The sequence below is a fragment of the Chelon labrosus genome, assembly GCF_963514085.1.
Source record: "Chelon labrosus genome assembly, chromosome: 4".
NCBI lineage: Eukaryota > Metazoa > Chordata > Actinopteri > Mugiliformes > Mugilidae > Chelon > Chelon labrosus.
Window position 1 is genome coordinate 4,157,866 of NC_140340.1, and position 19,852 is coordinate 4,177,717.

Here is a 19,852-nt window from a genome sequence, read left to right on the forward strand (position 1 = left end):
AGTGCTAAGACTCCTCGGCTTGCAGAGGGGCGAGCAAAAGCAAACACAGCTCAAGGTTTTTTTTATGAGAAAAAAATGTCTGTCTGAACAAGGAGGTATTCATGTGCTGATTCATACCAGCCTGTAGCTCTGCTACGAGACAGCCATCTGCTATCGCACTCCCCCGCTAAGAGCCTGTTATGGAAGGACAAGCCATGGATCAGCATGTACATGTTACATCCATATAGACTTACTGGAACTAACACCTCTACTACAGGAAGAGAAAACACCTCTGTCGACAGCGCTGTGGTTTTCTGCCTCCTCAGGTGAACGAGCATTTCACTCCTCCATGTAATATGATTGTCCCTTTACAGAGCAGCTGATCCCCCCATAGCAGGGTTATGTTATGCCTTGTGAATGGCTGTCAAAATTATCATCTCCATACGCTGGTAAACCTGATTTCATGTGCAAACGTTTTTCTTTCCACTGTAACGGAGAATGAGGGTGGAAATACAAGCCTTAAGGTTTCTGAGTTCTATCCTTAAAGCGGCATCAGTCAGTCATTTTCATTTTTAAAAGTGGACCATGTGACCATGTTCAACGTGAAAGGGGCTAATTTGTAGTTCGGCAATCTACAGGGCGCCGCGGAGACTTTCAACCCTTCTCTGTTTTGGTTGTCCAGCTGCTAACTCAGCTTTCAGCAGCCTTGTTTCCAGCTGCAGCAGGCGACTGTTTACACTGAGAAAGCTCCGACAAAGCCACTAAAAGCAACCTGTGCAACAACTAACGGCAGACGAGCTAATGAACACAGCAGAGTGTGACATGACAGGGCTGGGAGGAGAGTGAAAATTTGGCTTGGGTAGCTGGAAACACGACTCCAAATGAGAGTTAATGAGTCTCAGTATGTGCTGTGTACGAAAATAAGAAAATAAGCAACTTGATAGGGAAATAATGAGTCAGTATTGTAGTTTAAGTTAAGAAAAAAGAAATTATAATAAAAAAATACACTTTAAAATGAGGCAAACTCTAAAATAAAATTGGTCTGGTCTGGTCTAGGTGGGTGCTACATGTCTAAGTAACATCCACACCAATGAATGCCAGGTCCAGAAGTTTCCCAGCAGAACATTGAACTGTCACAAGATGGTCGATGTTATTTGCTTCTCCTGTCAGTGGTCATAATGTTGTGGCTGATCGGTGTAAGTCTTGACTTTAATTCAAAGAACGCTCACAGTACAGTACAATACAGCACCACTGAATAATATATCTTTAGATGTTGGACTATTAGCCTGAGAAAAAGCTAATTTGAAAAGTGTCATCAAAACCATTCTGGGCTCAGGGACCTTGGGGGCAGGCTAGAAAATTAAATAAACTGCAACAACAATAAAAAGAACGACAGATAATGACCGTGATAACAAGTTTAAACATATTCTTATCACGGCCTGAAAAGCACATCTACAGCAGCGCGGAAAATCCCTTCCCTACAGAGACGATCGGCTGCGTCTAGCATTACAGTATGATATGAAACGCACATGAAACGTGAGATGTGACGAGAAACCAGGTTAGATGACTGCTGCATTTCGCTAATGTCCCGTACAGGATGCTAAATAGGACACAGTTAAAGGATGCTGGTTTCAACCCACGACTTCAAAACACGAACATGAAACTGCCTTCCGGCGCCTTGGATTCATTTCCTTTGATTCACCAGTCACCCGGGGTTACAGCTGTAACCCATGAGACTGCAAACTGCGTTATGATGCTGCATTTCTCATTGTGGTTTGAAAAAATACGACATGAAACTTTTATTATTTTCTTTTCTGCTTCAACTAGTCAACAAAGAATGAGTGGGTTCGAAATATGACCCGCCTCCACTCTCAGGTTTCCCCTTTAATAAAGCATGCGGGATATCAGCTCTAAACTGTATATGTTACCGTTTCAATGGTTGATTTATTTTGTTGTCGTTCGTCTTGTAATCCCTCACCTCTTGAAAAGAAAAGGTCACTTAATAGGGCACTTTGCTACCTCCTTAGGCTCTTCACATCCTCTCATGCTCATGTGTCCACGAGATTCTGTGACTGCCAACCACAAAAGCTTGAAAACGAGACAAACCGAAGCGCGGCCTTATCCTACAGCTAAATCTGTTAGCCTCTTTTACTGGAGCCAATAAAAGGTGAACGTCTATCTCGGCATTAAATCCTACACAAGATACCTCCTCAAGGAAACCAAATACAGAAACATCTGGCCCGTTAACGGGTTGCAGACCAACCCTACCCGAGCGCACACATGCACGCAAGCTCATGAAAACAGACACGGCAGATGCAAAGCGAGGACGCGCACTCGTGCACGTCCGGCAAGCGGCCCGTTTGGAGTCGCTTCTTGGCCCTCGAGTCACCGAGCAAACGCGAGCGAACTGCTGGTTTAACTTGCCCTTTGTCAGGGGATCTGACGACAAATCTCGAGTTGCACTGAGACACTTGATTGTGTTACCGGAGGTGATTGTAACCGAGGACTAACATGTCACATCGTACTGTAGCTGGCGTCGTTGTATTTAAAAACCACATTGTTTAGAGGCCAAAGCGTGCGGCTTGTGCCAGTGGGATTTTCACATCATCTGATTGTTAAGTATTTAGCGTTCAGCTGCAACAGATGACAGGATGGAGTGCTCTACGCAGTCCAGATGTTGAAGTCTTCTTTTCTTGTAAACACTTTCCACAAACATCTCTGCGAGCTATGCGCTGGTCAAAATCCTCCGGGGCAATTTCACTGAGGTTTGACAATAAAGCCCGCGACAAAACCATATTTGTCATCTTGCGGGCGAGCAGTAATACACGCTCGTAATCCGCACGAACCTCTCGTTTCAATGCAGCCATTGTGCACGTTTCTGGTTCGACAACCGTTCCATAAAAGCAACCTTTGTGACGCCGAGGAGTTTTTCAGCACGTCCTTCAAAGTTGACCTCGGGGTGAGTCGGCCCTTCCCGCACGAGATTCTGCTTAAAAGGCGAGAGGAGGATGCTACGCGGCAGCTCTGTCACAAGGGATTTGTTAGCGGGGAAGCGAACGCGAGGCACTGGCTCGATGCGAAAGCAAAGACAGACAGCCTTGCCTCGGGTTTGTCTCAGACTAGCTGCAGCGACTCTCCACTTAAGGAAGCCTCGGCCTGGGTATTTACTGGTAGTAAATAATATGCAGATAATGAAATGTTAGCTGTCTGCAGGATTTATTTCCTGCAACTGAGAGAAAAGCCCTAAATGCATATTCTCATTTGATGCGTCACATTTCCAGAAGTTGTGTTTTCTCTCATTGCACATTTACAGAACCTTGTTTTTCTTCGTTCACGTTAAAACACTCCAGTTAAGGACACATACCTCTATTATTCTGTCGTGGATTAGAAGGCCTCCCTCCTTGTCCGCTGGACCCTCCTCTACAATCTTGGATACGAAGATGCCTTCATTTGTGCTGTCACTGTCGTCCTGGGGAAGAAAATGAACTCAAGTTTGTTAAGGGGAAATGGCAGAACACAGAACATTCAATGAATCGCTAAATAAAACCTGCCAAATTACTTTTAAAAAGCCTGGAAACTTTGTGCAGACGCCAAACAAACCCAACAAGGGAAAGGGTTTGGTCATTTAAGCAGCAAAAGTGCCAGTTGAGGCTGTTTTTTGTTGCCAATCTCAATGTTTCGGTGCATAAAAGCCAAGAGTATCTGGAAGTTCTGGACACCTCTGTGGCTCTCAGTGAAAAAACATGTCTTTTTGTAATTTGGGTGAGGTGACCTTTCCTCCCTGCCCTTGTGTGTGGACTTAAGGATTAGCTTTAATTTCAGATGCTTCCCAGGCCTGGAGGGGCTGAGCCTGATGCCTAAATGTTAACATGCTGAAGGTACAGGATGTTAGTCTACATCCAGGACGGTGGCAGCGGCCCCGGAGTGAGAGCTAAAGTCTGGCTTTAGCGGCTTTCTCAGCACTCTCTCCAAAACCGCAGGAAACGTGTTCAACACTTACGCCGAGGTCTGCAACTCGACTAGACTTTAATAGGACGCATAAAGCTCAGAAGTCTCAGAAGTCACAGTACAGACGCTAATTAATCATTTCTGGTCTGCTCTCCTGTTTCAGGGGCTTCATACACCGAACTGGTATAAGATTATGACCACCTTCCTAATATAGTGTCGGTCTCCAAAACAGCTGTGATTCATCAGAGAATGGACATGGGCCTTCTGAGGGTGTCCTGTGGTGTCTGGCAACAGAATGTTGTTAGTGGGGGGGTCTTTGATCCCACAAATTCTCGATCAGTTTGGGATCTAGTGAATTTGGAGGCCAGGTCAACACCTTGTGCTGTTCTTCATGTTTTTTTTTTAGTTGTTCCTAAAGGTTTTTGTGGTTGCATCCTGCTGGGGATGGCTGCTGTCATCAAGGAGTGTCATTACTAGGGGGTGGGGGTGCCTGGTCTGGTCTAGGTGGGTGCTACATGTCTAAGTCCACACCAATGAATGCCAGGTCCAGAAGTTTCCCAGCAGAACAATGAACTGTCACAAGATAGTCAAGATGTTCTTCACTTCTCCTGTCAGTGGTCATAATGATATGCCTGATATCATATGCAATGCTATGCAAATTCTTCAACAAGCTTACTACGTTGTCTCACCACTGGCATCTCTAGACTTGTAGACAAACTGCTCCGTTCTATGGACCGCAAAACCTGGCAGCTGATTGCGCTCACCAAGCAATACCAGTATAACAGCCACATGAAACACATGTGCCAAAGGATACTGGGGATGTTGGCTATTTCCACTCTAATGAATAGTTTCTTACGCAGACTGTTGATTTGAGGCTAGCCGGGACAGCAATGAGCCAAGTATTATCTCTGCTGCTGCTATGGTTGATGCATGGTTCTGTCACAACGGCTGAGCAGGTTGCAAATCTATGAAACCGTGGCCAGACCGGGGGAAGAAAACCTTAGCCTTTTTATGTGGAGATCTTTTTATAGTTTCCCGCTATAAAAAGTTTTACCGTGATAATGTATGTCACTTCAGAGACGTGCGTCACTGCGGCTGCAAAAAAAAAAAGAAAGAAGAAGAAGCGAGCCTGTAGTAACAGAGGAGTGCACTCCTGGTGAAACAGATATGAGGGAGGTGAGGGGGGGCGACATTTCAATAGGCTGCAGAAAGAAGCTCCATGTATGGGAGATAGAGCTGCAATAGAGCTGCTGAGATATTTTCAACCCTTCACTGTGGCATCATTAATGACTGCTACTACTTCGGAGGCTGAAAGTGGCTGTGAAAGGTTCAGGCCGGCGTAAAAAGACCCTGTCCTCTCCTCTGTGTTTACCTCACCACCAAAATCCCCTCAATTAGAGACAAAACAACTGCGGCCAAAGCCATAATCCCAGATTTAACTCTCATAAAAGTAATTATAGTTTTTTTTTTATTATTTTTATTTTATCTGTGATGCCAAATCCGCTGAAGCCAGACCAATATATAAACACAATAAAACTTGATAGATGCGGTCCATCTATCCACAGACTAGGAAACACATGCCCGCTGTGTCAGTCAGTGCGGAGAAGGCTTGTGGCGCTTCCAGTATGTGCTATTCATTCCTGGGTTGCCATATGACACTTGGCTGATCACCGGGGGAGTGGGGGAGTGGGGGGATGAAAGCTCCGAGACCCTTGGCTTTTAACCTACCGCGCATGGCCTTCCTCCTACGATGTTAAAACCCAGAGATCCGCCCTCGCGAAGAAGGACGACCGTCACGCTTTTAGTCTCGCCCTCCTACAGACAGACAGACAGAAGAAAGAGATGACGTGAGCAAAAAGGGGATGGCAGGAGGTTCATCATTAGCTCCATGTGAGGGATAGAATGACTGAACTGAGGGCTGAGAGAACAGATCAGGATAAAATGGTTCGCGACCTTATGGGTACGGAGTCAAAGAGAGTTAATGAAAAGTGTGAAAGCGGCACATCTGACACGTGAATTCAATTTTGCAGAGAAACCGCAGCTTTTCGAATCACAAGAGCAAAATTATACGCTTACATAACAGACAGCACCTTTTTTGCAGCTGCAATAAATTCAAGCTGTACACGCTATACTATAGCAGAGCAACAAAAAGATTAAACCATCAACTGTCCTCTAGGTCACAAGCTCTCTGCACGACATTTCTGGGCATTAGCATTCAGCTAAAAGTGGAGAAAACATCACTCGCTTCTCAGCAAACCTGGATAATGACTTTATGCCAAACAGATATGATTAGATTAGTCAGGTTCATGTGTCATAGAGCTGCTTGAATCTCTTAGATAGAGATAAACATTATCCTCGCCAGGTGAGTCTTATTTTCCACGAAACCAATATTCTAGTTACATATTTCCATATCATTTCTAATTATGTTATTATCAATAAGTTTGACAACCATTGCTAACCCACTACTATATACAGAAATGTGTTTTTCATAGCAGGACCTCAACAACAACATCATTATTAGGTTTTATTTAATATTTACTGATCAGATGAATGTAGAATGTAGAATCAAATTAACGGAGTTAGTTATGAAGGGTCTTGTTTCATACTGTACACTAAGACGCACCGATCAGGCATAACATTATGACCACCTTCCTAAAATTGTATAGATCTCAGAACAGAGGCTCAGTTTTTGTGTGTGTGCCTTCAGGCTGCATCCTGCTGGGGATGGCTGCTGCCATCAAGGAGTGTCATTGCTATGGGGTGGGGGTGCCTGGTCTGGTCCAGGTGGGTGCTACATGTCTAAGTAACATCCACACCAATGAATACCAGGTCCAGAAGTTTCCCAGCAGAACAATGAACTGTCACAAGATGGTCGATGTTATTTACTTCTCCTGTTAGTGGTCTTAATGTTGTGGCTGATCAGTATAGGTCTTGACTTTAATTTATTAAAGTCAAGGTCAGGTCAAGGAAGAACGACCAGCTCCTCTCTCTCTCTCTCTCTCTCACACGTAAACCCTTGTCCTATGTAAATGAATACGCCAGCGGAGCTCTCACTTAGAGGCAACATGACATGAAAACCTCTGGGAAACTCGCAGAGTCAGCCCTCAATCTGTTTTTTTAAGCGGGACTTACAGAGGAGTTATGAGGTAACATAATTTCAGCTGCCACTTCAGCACGCCGCGACACACGGAGACTAAATATAAGGCAGATCGTATTGGCACGTACAGCGTCCCGACTGCCATATAGGCCAGAAGGACCATCACGTCCGTGTCGGCCCACGCTGGAATGTGCGCTCCTGCACTATGTCAAGGCAGCACCGGCGACGCATGCCTCTGAATTACAGTGACTACAGCCGGCGCTGTCAACGGGAAGACAGTTGGGCATCAGGCTGAGCAGCGTCGGATGAAGGAAAGCGACGAAGCAGCAGAGCCCCTGCATCCACCAGAGTGTCACTGAAGTCCGCCACGGGCCCCAAAAACAAAAGTGGATGGGTTTTAAAGGTGCTTCACATTTCGTCTGCAAGAGCCATTAAAATGAACTCACAGTAATTAGGGAGTGTGTTTAGTTTTCTCTTTTTTTTCCCCCTGTTCTTCCCCCCACATCTGCAAACACTCTAGCAAAGCTCTAATCCCCAAGAAATGAAGTAAAGCTCTTCAGGAGGCTAAAACATCAGGTGTGCATAGGTGATAAAAATAAAAATAAAACTGCAAAAAAAAAAAATGCAAAACGTGATCACGCGAGGCTCATTTGAGCAAACAAATGCTTTAAGGCTAATGGAAAAAATAAAGAAGAGAAGAGAGGCTTGTTAGCGAGGAGTGAAACTTTAGTCGGCTGCTGCTCACTGGTGACTTGGCACGGCCCCGGCGAGCCTTCACCTCAGCACCCGTCACACTTTCCGAGTCTGTCCTGCGTCAAGCTGCCTTCCCCTCCGTCTATCTTAACACTGCCCATCTAATTATAGTATAGGTACTGCGATGCATAACAAGAAAAAGGAAAATATTGACTTAAGAAGTGCTGGCATTTCATCAAGAGACTTGGTGACCTCTCGGCCTCTGCAGCTTTCATTTCAGTATCAGCTAAGCACACAAAGAAACCGGCACCCTGACACATTTCTTTTTTTTCCTCAACAAAATAAGCATTTCTGTGACTTCACGGCGGCTTTTCTAAGTGCGATCTGCCGCCTCATGCACTTGTCATCCGCGCGTGTGAAACAGCTAATAGGCCACATCATCCCGTTAAGCGATCCCTTCGATTCCTGCTTCTTAAAATTAGCCCGCGCTCTTACCGCTGCTTACACAAATTCAAATTCAAAGGGGGAGGCTAAATCAGCTTGATGTCTGGCGACGTTGAAAGGCGCTCTTTATCGCATCAAGGAGCGCAAACACTGTCATCGCTAACAGCCCGAAAACGCTGATCTAAGGGCTGAACGGAAACTGTGACAGCTCTCCCGGCAGCCCTGAAGTGAACCAGAGAGAGAGAGGGAGAGAGATCTGAGCTTCTTCTTCTTCTTCTTCTCTTTTTTGTTTGTACTTTGTTTTATTGCTCTTCCTGGCTCGCTGAAGACGTTTAGCAGGGAGTACTATTATTGGAAACTGCAGTCAGTTATTCCACAAACACACACGGGTCATCCTGATCTTGCTCAGGCGCTGACTGGTTATTAAAAGGGCGACATTAAAATCCTCCATCTGGCTCGGGAAGCCTAAGCCGGGGGAAGTTTAACGGAGAGACTCGGAAACTAACAAAAGTAGGTTAACCGTCAGACGTCCCGTGAAACGACGGGCCCCCCGTGTCCACTCCTTTTTGAGAACGACTCGAGGGACAAGTCTGCATTGGACCCTTCTCTGCCAGTGACATTATGAACTGTGAAACACAGCTGGTAACAGATCCACTCCATTTACTTGTTCCGGGCTCATGGTGCTGTGGATGCTGGCTCCCTAGCATGGCTTCAAAGAGGCACAGCCATCCCGCGTGGCATTACGTTACGCTTTTCCTGCTATGACAGGTCAAAATACCCCCACCCTCCTCCCTCCTCCCCATGAGAAATGATTAACAAGACATAGATGTCATCAGACTTGATAGGTGCAGGTCGCCCACCTCCTGCAGCTAATCGCGCTTCTGTTTCATATTGCCATTTAGTATTCTCCCACAAACTGTTCGCTGCTTCACTGGATCCAATAAAAAAGCCTTTCTCCATTAAATCCAACCAATCACCATCCCCTAAGAGCTGTTGCTTCTCATCTCGGCCTGCTCCCTCTCTCCCTCATTTGGATGATTTCTGAAGCAATTCCGGTCTTTTATGTGTGTTCACGGCGCGCCCAGAACGGGGTACTTCATTCCTTCTGTTTGCATTAGCGGCAAGGAATAATACACTCAACGTATGTCTCGGCGGTGGCAGGGACTGAGACGGCGCTGTTAAATGAGCTATGATAACTAGCCGAGCTCCAGGCAGGCCCGGCCGGGCGAGCGAGTGCAGGATTTCCACGCGTCGGCGCTTCTGATGCGCAATTTACCAGTCTACCGGAACACGTTTTGCTGGGAACTGAGCCCGAAACGAGGAGATGAAAGCGCCAAGCAAACATAAAACGGACGGATGAAAAAAAAGAGAGATGAATGACATGTTTGAAAGGTGATTTAGTGGAGAGAAAAAAACGGCTGAAGAGGTGTAAAATGAGAGGAGAAGCTCCCGTTCATCCACATCTCTTCATGGGATACTTCTTCATGTGCCTTCCTCTGACTAGGCCTGGTCTCGGTCTAACCACTCCCCTCTGCAGATCACCAGCAGCACTAATGCAACCAACAAGCACTAATTCAATTCATTAGCTGACTTATGAACTTCTGCATCCTTTATGATGCTGATAATCGCCCAGCGGGTTTTTAAACTTGAACCATAAAACATCCTTACACCAGAGGGTTCCTGGGCTTTCTCCCCCTCCTCCTCCTCAATGGAGGCCTTGTACTGGAGCACACTGTTAACCACAGATCCAGCTCTGACTGCTTCTTCTAGGACTAAATGTTGGAAGGGAATGAACGCCACACCTCGCCCATTATCACAGCATCCCTAAAACACTTGGATTTAAAAGAAAGGGGCCTTTCAGCGCCTCGGCTCAGAGGAACCGTTGAGGCTCTCAGCAGCTCCGGTGTGCCAGCGACTCGGCCGCAGCCGCGATTCTAATTTGTTATGATTGTCTCTGGGAAGAGGAGGGCGAGCATCCGATGACAGGCAGCCTCAAACAAGCACGCAGGCGAAGCAGGCAGTATAAACCGGGACCTGGCTCTTGTTGTGTACAGAACTGCAGTAAATATTTGGCCCTCCCCCATCGACTGCCAGCTGGCCAGCGCCACAGCTGACACCCATGACTCAAAGCAGACAGCCCAGAAACAAACTCTTTGGAGATTTGCTTCCAAAATGGAAAATAAATAAATAAATAAAATTTATTCCTCAATAGGTTTGACTTCCATTTTCATCTGGTTTGAGGTTTAACAAGAACAAACAACATGGAGGTCCCATAAAAAGTGACACACTGGGTCCCTGAATGCAAGCAAACATGCTGAGAAAGATATTTTACAGGCTATAAAGTTGGCTCCGAGGATGTCACTTAAGACCTAAGGTCAAAGCATATAGCAGGGGGTGTTAGGATTAACTTTGGGCAACGAGATTTTGAAATTATATGTACTTTTCTTTAGTTTTCTTTGTGTTTCAAGCATTTCCTGCACAGGCTGCAGGGTCTGAGAGACAGAGAAGCCACTCAGAGCAGAAACTTTGCTGCTTACCTTGCAGGAGAAAGCCACGGTCTTGGTGAGGGAGTCGATCCTGTCGCTGTACTCGGTGAATTTCTTCTGATATTTCAGCGCTGTCATCTGCAGCTCGCTGTGCACGGCGGAAAGCTGCGCCAGGAGTGACTTCTCCCTCTTGTTGGCTTTTATGGTCTGCTTCTTGAACTCCCTGTCCAGGATGATGATTTTGCAGTGCAGCGCGTTGTTGTGCGCCTTCAGGGCTCTCAGGCAGCAGTGGCTGTTCAGCCTCTGCTCCTTGTGGGTGAGCATCAGCCCGCAGCCGCTCTCGCAAATCCCCACCGGCCTGTAGTCGCACGTCTCCCGCATGTGAGCATCCATGTCCCTCAGGCTGAGCACCTCGTCGCATCCTTTATTCCTGCACTTCGCCGGGGAGTACTCGCACATCTCGGCGTGCTCGGCCAGATGCTGCAGCTTCACCACGGCATCGCAGCCCCTCGCGTGGTTGTCACATTTGATCTCCAGCTTCAGGATGAGGTTTTTCAGGGGCAGGACGTGGTTCAGCTCTTTGGTGGAGATCCGCTGACATTTGACGGGGCAGCTGCTCTGCTGGACGACCCAGGGCAGCACGCAGCCGGAGCAGAAGACGTGGCCGCACGGAGTCGTCAGCGGGTCCTCCAGGACTTTATTGCACAAGTTGCATTTGAAATCCGGGTCCACGGTCCCCTTGAAGCGGTCCAGCTCGAATCCCATGTTTTGCTTTTTTTTCCTCCAAGATCCAAACTCAACTTGTGGACTCCCCACCCCCGCAGATCTGAGTCGGAGCAGTGGGGCGTTTTTTAGCTGGTCATTGGAGGAGCGCTCTCAGAGACCGACTACAGACTCTCCTCACTGTCTAAACTCTACTAATTGACCAAGACTTTTGGTGCCTTCAGGTACGCCTCGAACTCTTTTTCCTCTAAAGTTTGAAAAAGTTTGTAAGCCTGAAAAAGAAAACGTTTTCGCTGCCTTGTCACGCAGAAAACCCCTTACCATGTAAAACAAATATGTAAATATAAAGTTAGATATATTTTTTGTTATTTGGGGCGAGTTTTGATTTATGAGTTAAAACTTCCCAGCGACAATTAAAAGAAACTATGTCTGTATGTATTCCACAATATTCCAGTTGTCTTTTTTATGAAAGTTCACACGAGATATTTGTATGAAAAATATCAAATTCAATCTGTCTGACACTTTTTTCATGTGACCTCAACTCTCAAAAAGCTGCGCTCCTGACTGTCAGTGAAGGCAACATTCCTGGGGGGACAGTTTGGAAGAACTTTCTACCGTAACTCCTCTACTGACTGCGCGGAGGATGTTTGGTTGAGCAGTGGGATTTAACTGATTTATTTATTTAACCTTTATTTAACCAGGAAGATCCCATTGAGGTCTATGATTTAGACTTTTACTTTATTGATCCACGAGGGAAATTACTTGTTCACAGTAGCTCATTTGTACATATAATAATAATAATATAAAATACACTTTTGAAAACCACTAGTAAAAAGAAAAATAGTGTAAGATAATTACAAAAATAAAAATAAAACAAAATAAAATAAAATAAAATACAATAAAGGAAATAAAATAAAAATTAAAAATAAACTCTAAGTAAAAAGAAAAATAGTGTAAGGTAATTACAAAAATAAAAATAAATAAAAATAAAAATAAACACTCTGGAAAGCCACTAGTAAAAAGAAAAATAGTGTAAGACAGTTACAAGATTAGTTACAAAAATAAAAATGAAATGGAATAAAGCAAAAGGAAATAAAATAAAAAATAAACACTAAGTAAAAAGAAAAATAGTGTAAGATTAGTTACAAAAATAAAAATAAAACAAAATAAAAATAGAAACACCATAAGTACAAATCGGGTAGCACAGTGGCTTGGTGCTTCACAACCAGAAGGTTCTGGGTTCTAATCCATCATGGCCGACTGGTTCCTTTCTGTGTGGAGTTTGCATGTTCTCCCTGTGTCTGCGTGGGTTCTCTCCAGGTTCTCCAGCTTCCTCCCACTGTCCAAAGACATGCTGGTTAGGTTCATTGGTGATTCTAAATTGGCCATAGGTGTGAGTGTGAATGGTTGTCTGTTTCTCTGTGTTAGCCCTGTGATAGACTGGAGACCTGTCCAGGGTGGACCCCGCCTCTCGCCCCAATGACAGCTGGGATTGGCTCCAGCCCCCCTGCAACCCTTCACAGGACAAGCGGTTAGAAGATGAATGAATAAGTACAAATCTACAAGACATAGAAATAGAAGTAACTATACACATAGGAAGAATGCAATAATAAGGATGAGAACTTATTTTTCAAGGGAGTCCTGGCCAAGATAGGCAGCAACAAATACAAAACACAAAATTACACAGTTAAAACAAAAGACAGCAGTTCGGCATTCACTGTAAAATTCTATACGTTTTATGGAGGAGGAAACTGTTTTTAGTTTGTAGTTTAACGAACCACCTTGTAAACACTGAACAAAAAATGTCATGGCTGCCATATATTGTTCAGCAAATGATTAAAGTGAGAGTTTATAAAGTTGACCTACAAAGACAGAAAATACTTTTGCTGTTAGAAGAAGTTGCTGTTATGAAGTCCACATAATGAAAATAGATTGCGTTGTAGTATCTTACAATACTAGGAATGTCAAGAAGACCCATAAATTCCTCACCTGCATATTTCTAGATGACAAACTGCCAAATTCCTGTACATAAATGTTAGATATTTACAACACGGCGGTGGGTGAGCGTTCAGGCATGCACAACACTTGTGAAAGCGAGGAACTCTGGTGGGGAACTCAACCACAAGCGAGACTTTTCAAGTTGCAACACACTTTGAACGAGGTGGAGATCGGCTAAGTTGGGGAAAATGAACACGGATCACAATGTTCAGAATGAAGATTAATATTTGAGGCACCGCCGAGGGGGTTCGTGTTTGAACACACCCGCCGCGCCGCACTCCTTATTTAAAGAAAGCACGACGCTGCACCGCTTGAGTGCATTTTCAGTCCCAGCAGGAGGGCCTATAGTGCTGAATGTGTTTGAATTGTAAATGAAACTCCAGCGGGAACCCTGGGTGTGTGTGTGTGTGTGTGTGTGCTCCGTGTAGGGACACACTGCGCCTGTGCTGGACCTGACCCTGCCTTTACCAGATACCCCGTTCCTACTGGTCGTCTCCACGTTCGGAAATCCAGTTTTATGCGATGCCATGCTCAATAAAATCTTTCCATATGTGCATTATCCAGAACTAAAAACAAGGGCTTTTCAAAGACTTTGTGGACACAGTGTGACAGAGAGAGTCTGGGCTTGTGGGTAATCCTACACTGATGTTATGGGATGGCTTAGATTGGGTGGAAGAAAAACTCCCCGTGCAGAACACCTCAAAGATCCCGGCGCTGTGTATATACAGCATGTCTCGCACTGGCCGTGTGATTACATATTTTACTTAGCAGGTACTCCTTAGGTCATCTTTTAAAAATAACTTTTAATACACTCAATGCATGGTGTGTCAAGGAGTGTTTAAACAGATGTGGAAGAATGAAAGGATGAAAAATGAACGAGAGGGTGGGTGTTTTGCTTTAGCACCTGCTTCTTTGGTATGTTTTCAGCAAGGTAGCTGGATTTTGCGCATCAGCTGCATAAGGCCATGTGTTATGTCAAATTTCATAGCTGGATGCTGTAAAATGTTGTATTTGTCTCCAGTGCAGACTATACTTTGGAAGTGTTTTGCTGGAATATTAGTCTAGCGCTGCCGAATCAAGCGGCAACCTGCCTCTCGACCTCCAGACCAGCCTACCGCCCGACATTTATTATTTCAGTCCAGAAACAAACAACCTGCCAGTCTGTGTATGGCTGTTTACTGTGAGGGTCGGTGGTTTGGTTTGTTTCAGCTGAAGGAATGCTTGCAGGGAAAAAGAAGTGAGAATAAATAAGCAGACATTTTCATAGATTGCGCTGGAGTCAGAGCGAGCGCCAGGCCGAGGCCGAAGCCGAAGCGATGGGATTTCCGCGGCGGTGTATGTTGAAGAAACCGATATGCTATCTGCGGGACCGGTCTGCCGAGGAATGTTTCCCGACTGTGAAGTGCCAACAGGGGCGGCTTAAACAAGTCCACGTAAGATCCAGCCAAGAGACAGACAACATCCCGGCGGAGATAAGAGCTAATCCCGCTCCTCCAACCTAAACTGTGTGTGAAGGATCAGGGCGGACTGGACTGATATGCTCCCACCAGATCTGCAGGTCAAAATAGCATCAGATACAGATTTAGATCCACGCAAGAATCCAACTTGGCTGCACGGAGGAGCCAGCTGATTCCTGTTTTAATTAATAATTCAACATTTTAAACGTATTCTTGCCAAAAATAACACAAGTCTACGCTAAATATACGGGGGAGCAGACAGTTGGCCTGGCTTGGGGTACTGTATAAAGTCTGGGATCTAATGGAAATAGGAAATCTAAATCTGTCCCAAAGACAAAGGTTTACACAAGGGAACATTTTAATTTAGGAGAACAATAAATTTAAAATAACCAAACTAAGACAAGAAACAGCAATGGCAAAAGGCAATATTTAGTCAGATAACATTTGGTGGTGTCAGAAACAGCCCTTTCTTTATATCTTCTGCTTTTACAGTGTGTGTTATTTGCTGAACTGCAGTAACCTGCAGGAGTTTCATTTATTTTATTGCTATTTTTTATTATAATAAGTTATTAATAGGGCGGCACAGTGGTAAGGTGGTTAGCACTGATGCCTCACAGCAAGAAGGTCCCGGATTCGAATCCACGGGCCGACTGGGCCTTTTTGCGTGGAGTTTGCATGTTCTCCCTGTGTCTGCGTGGGTTCTCTCCAGGTTCTCCAGCTTCCTCCCACCGTCCAAAGACATGCTGGTTAGGTTCACTGGTGATTCTAAACTGGCCGTAGGTGTGAGTGTGAATGGTTGTCTGTCTCTCTGTGAGACCTGTCCAGGGTGTACCCCGCCTCTCGCCCGATGACAGCTGGGATAGACTCCAGCGCCCCTGGAACCCTTCACAGGACAAGCTGTTACAGAAGATGAATGAATTAATGAAGTTATAAATAATGTGCCAATTGATTAGCATATTTTTACCTAGCTAGGCAGCTAGCTGGGATGCTGCCTGCAGCTTTATACACACACTCTGGCTTCATCACCATTAGATCTCAACTCTCAAATTTGCAAAAATATTAACATAAGCATAAAGCCTTTATAGGTTCAAGTAAGGTAAACTTAAAGCTAGCCTGCCAGCTGACTAGCAGATATGCCTAGCTAAGGGAAACAGGTTCTGGCTGTGGCTTCATGTTTATGGTACCAACATCAATATTCTCAGATCTTGACAAGAAAAACTAATGAACCCAAAACATCAAACTAGTCCCTTTGAGATAAAATCACACTATTTATCTGTAGAGATGCACAGACAGCCTGATGACTAAGTAAGCGTGCCACGTAAGGCCCGGTCTGAGTGACACGGACGGAGCGGTTCTGGGTTTCACCCACTCGGAGCCCGTGTTGGAGAGCGACAGAGAGCTGTAAGTTTCAGCGTGTGTGTGTGATGAGGGTGTTCTGTATATGGCTCTGGAGCCGCGCCATTTAGCAATCATCGCCACTCTTCTTTAGATATGTCAAAGGCATGAGGGCCATGTGGGAAACTGCGAAGATGAATTATTGCACTCTGGGCCGCCTTTTCATGTTGCGCTGAAACATGATGTTCTTACAAAAGGAATACACTATCCATCTCGCTGTGGTTTCCCATGCGCCTGCAACTCCCTCTGGAGTCGGTAATATTGTCAAAGCCGGGTGTAGCCCCCAGATGATTTATACGTCAATAGTACGGTTTGTTTTTCTTACAAACATCAGTGACTTATTGCGCTTTTCACGAGGGGAGTTGGAGCTCTGTCGACTGGCGCCTTGAGTGAATGAGTAACTTTAAAGGCTGCTCGGAAAAGTCTCAGGGTGACCTTATGGACAGGTTGGGCTTGTGGCTGGGAACCACAAACTACAACTGCCTCCGCTACTGGCAGATGGTGTGAACCAAACAACCGCTCCGGCCCTGTCAATCTGTTATGACAGAGAACAGCAGCTCAACCGTCACAACACGCTCACAGGCATAAACATGTAAATGTGCAACTGGTAGTGATTGCACAACCCAGGTGTCAGCGGCAGCGCGGCTGGAGTAAACTCCTAATGGCACGCAGGCACGGCACTCAAAATTGATTGTTAGGATGATGTGCCACATGAGCAACTCCTCGCTAAACACAATTGACGATCAAATGGAGAAAGGCCGAGCAGATCTGCAGGGGAGATAGCCGCGTGCAAAACATTTGCCGTTGCTAAGAAGATCCTTATCGCAGATGGCGACGTGTAAATGAAGAAAAGCCAATAAGCGCTCCGCTCTGCTTCTCACAGCTGCCTGTTATGAATTCTCAAAGGGAGGTTAGGAACTGGATGTGGGTCAGTGGAACCCAGATTTACCCAATAGCAAAATTGCACAAGTAGAGAAAATCCCCATTTTATTTGAGCTAAGTCAGAGTCTCGGGAAAAGAATAATAATAATCTGAGCTAAATCTGAAGTCACTTACAGTAGCTAATTAAACCGTCATGGTACAGACAGAGCATACAGACTCTGTGGCTTTGCCCTTCGTGGCTTTTAGACCTAAGACAAATAACAATTTTCATTATTACAAGTTGTTGTGTTGGTTGCCAGTCCTGCAGATGCTGCTGTTATTATAGTAATTACTGTGAGAAAAGTCTGCCCTCTACACCTTGGTCTGTGCGTGAATGAACATGTACTTTCTTTCTTTTTTTTTATCACTATCTAGGTGCTGCTTACGTTTTCACGGCTGGTTTGCCTAAGACTCATTTTTACCTGTCGATTTTCCCAGGATGCATGACGCAAAAAAAGCTGATGAAAAAAAGTTCTTATTTTATGCAGCAGCTCAGATATTGTCGTGAGAGTTATATGCGTGGAGCAACCTGTACAGAAAATATACACCCTGCACTGAAAGCATGCATCTGCTAAAAGGTATAATAAACATGTGTAGTGCAGATTTATGTTGTGTAGTGCAGAGCCAGGAACAGAGGAGCAGAGAGGGGAGGGGGGGTCTGGAAAATCCCAGCTCCAACGTACCGTCCCAAGGAGACGATCGGACGACGAGCCATGCCCTCATGGAAGGACACGTAGGCGCGCTAGCATCACCTCGGCGGTTGGGAAGGCGTGAGCCAGCTTATGTGTAGTGATGGCAGGGAGAGCTCAGGGCCAGCTCATGCCTGGTGGTGCCCTTGAGCCCCAGGACAGTAAACAATGGACTGTTTTGGGACACGGATAGAAAGTTAGCCATTAAACGTTGATAAAACCTAAACAAAAACGAACCCGAAATAAGGTGTACCACCAATTTTATTAGTTTTTACCACCAATTTATCTCAAGCATGATTGTCTCTGCATCTGGAAGTAAAACTACTATTTTACAGTCAGGTATTAAAAGTAAGTTTGGTGCATTTTAAATAATAATGTAACTTTGATGGGGCTGTATAACGGAGGAGGAGGAGGAGGAGGAGGAGGATAACCAGAGGGGTTCCCACAGCAAATGGAAGCACTATTTAGCAACATGTGCAGAAGTAGCAGGCTAATAGTGACCGACAGTCCCGACAAAACACATCTGAACCCCCTACTTAAGATTTTTAGTCCACAGTTTATATAAGAAATTCACTTGGGTAAATATTAACTTTTAACATCATTTGTTAATGCTCCCACATGAAGAGAGGAATTCAAACCGCTCCGCCTTGTTCGGTTATCTGGTGCCGATTAAGACAGAACAATAAATCTTTATTTAAATGGGACGAGTAGCCCGTAAAGTTCAAATGCAGATCTTATTTTTGAGTGTTAACATAAGCGGCTGTTGCTCTCTTAGACGAAGTGTAAGAAAAATGAAGCGCCTGAGCCGGGACGCGACTCCTTTTATACGAATCGGTTTTATTCATGGAATAACTAGTCTTCCAGGCTCATGTATAATGTTCAGCCACTAGTGAAGAATGTGAATAAAGCAGCCAACTCTCACATTTCGCATCAGAGCTCCTGCTTTCAAGAAGCGATAATGCACAATCGTGTGTTTTCTACCTGAGACTTATCTGCAGAGTGCGATCTGCTATAGAACTTATATAGAGCCCTCAGCATTTTTGTTTCAGATAGACAAGCATAATGCATTAGTTACAGAGGTTTCCAATGCACAAGTGTGTAATATTAGGAACAGATGAGTTGCTCTGCAGGAGGGGAGGAAGCCACTTGAGAATCTCCAATCAAAAGTTCCTTTCTGAAGCTTGTGAAGCTCTGCTGATTTTCTGGAAGCACTCTTCCCACCGAGTCCATAAATAACTTTTAAAGTATAGTTGGCACGTCTTATCTCTGTGGCTTATTAAAGAGAGAGAGAGAGAAAAATGCTCATAAGAAGAAATTTAGACATAAACCACACATAGATTAAAGGTCTTGAGTTTCACATTTCACACGTAATACCTTCATTTTATTTGGGGCCTAATGATTGAAGCGTTTGTCCTTCACTTGTCTGGTCCAGACGTTGCTCTGATCCAGCTGTGATAAAACCTTGATGACTTCGTGATGAATGTGTTTACATGGTTTCTCAAGGACATTTCCATTGTACCATCATCTCCTACAGTGTCCCGTGTAGTATGAGGTCCAATTTTTGGGATATTTACTTCAATAATATCATCAATATTATCAAAAGTTTTAAACTTAAAAGAAAAAAAATGCAGATTTTAGTGTGTCATGAACACGACAACCTCTAGGGGGCACTATCATTTACTCCTGATATTCTTTAATTTACAGTTGTGGGCCCAGTGCATAGACTGTATATAAATATGGACAATGCGTCCCCACTTCCTTGCATCGATCAAACTGAAGCCCAAATTATTCTTCCGCGTTGACACAGCGCGAGGGGGCGTACGGACCTATTGCGTCCTTGCGGACCCCCGTATGTCCTACGCAAGGGCCAGACGTGCACCTCCCAAAAATCCTCGACGCGCGTCGAGACGACGCAGCAGCAACGCAGCAGCAACGCAGCAGCAACGCAGCAGCAACGCAGCAGCAACGCAGCAGCAACGCAGCGGCATTGGCTGTGATTGGTCCGCTAACTACATCCGCTGG

General features: G+C 45.1%; 1 protein-coding gene across 3 annotated transcripts in view; it reads right to left on the reverse strand.

Annotated features, from left to right (window-relative positions):
- pdzrn3b (PDZ domain containing RING finger 3b) overlaps positions 1-11,617 on the reverse strand; it is a 94,244-nt gene extending 82,627 nt beyond the window's left edge. For 2 of the 3 annotated variants that reach the window (XM_084543900.1, XM_084543899.1), the window contains exons 1-3: positions 10,699-11,617; positions 5,656-5,742; positions 3,344-3,448 (exon numbers count right to left, since the gene is read on the reverse strand). In XM_084543900.1, the coding sequence (XP_084400026.1) occupies positions 3,344-3,448; positions 5,656-5,742; positions 10,699-11,412 (906 nt within the window). In that variant the 5' untranslated portion in view covers positions 11,413-11,617. The remainder of the gene's footprint in view (positions 1-3,343; positions 3,449-5,655; positions 5,743-10,698) is intronic. The other variant, XM_084543901.1, reaches the window with a different exon arrangement.
- Between the last annotated feature and the right edge of the window lie 8,235 nt (positions 11,618-19,852).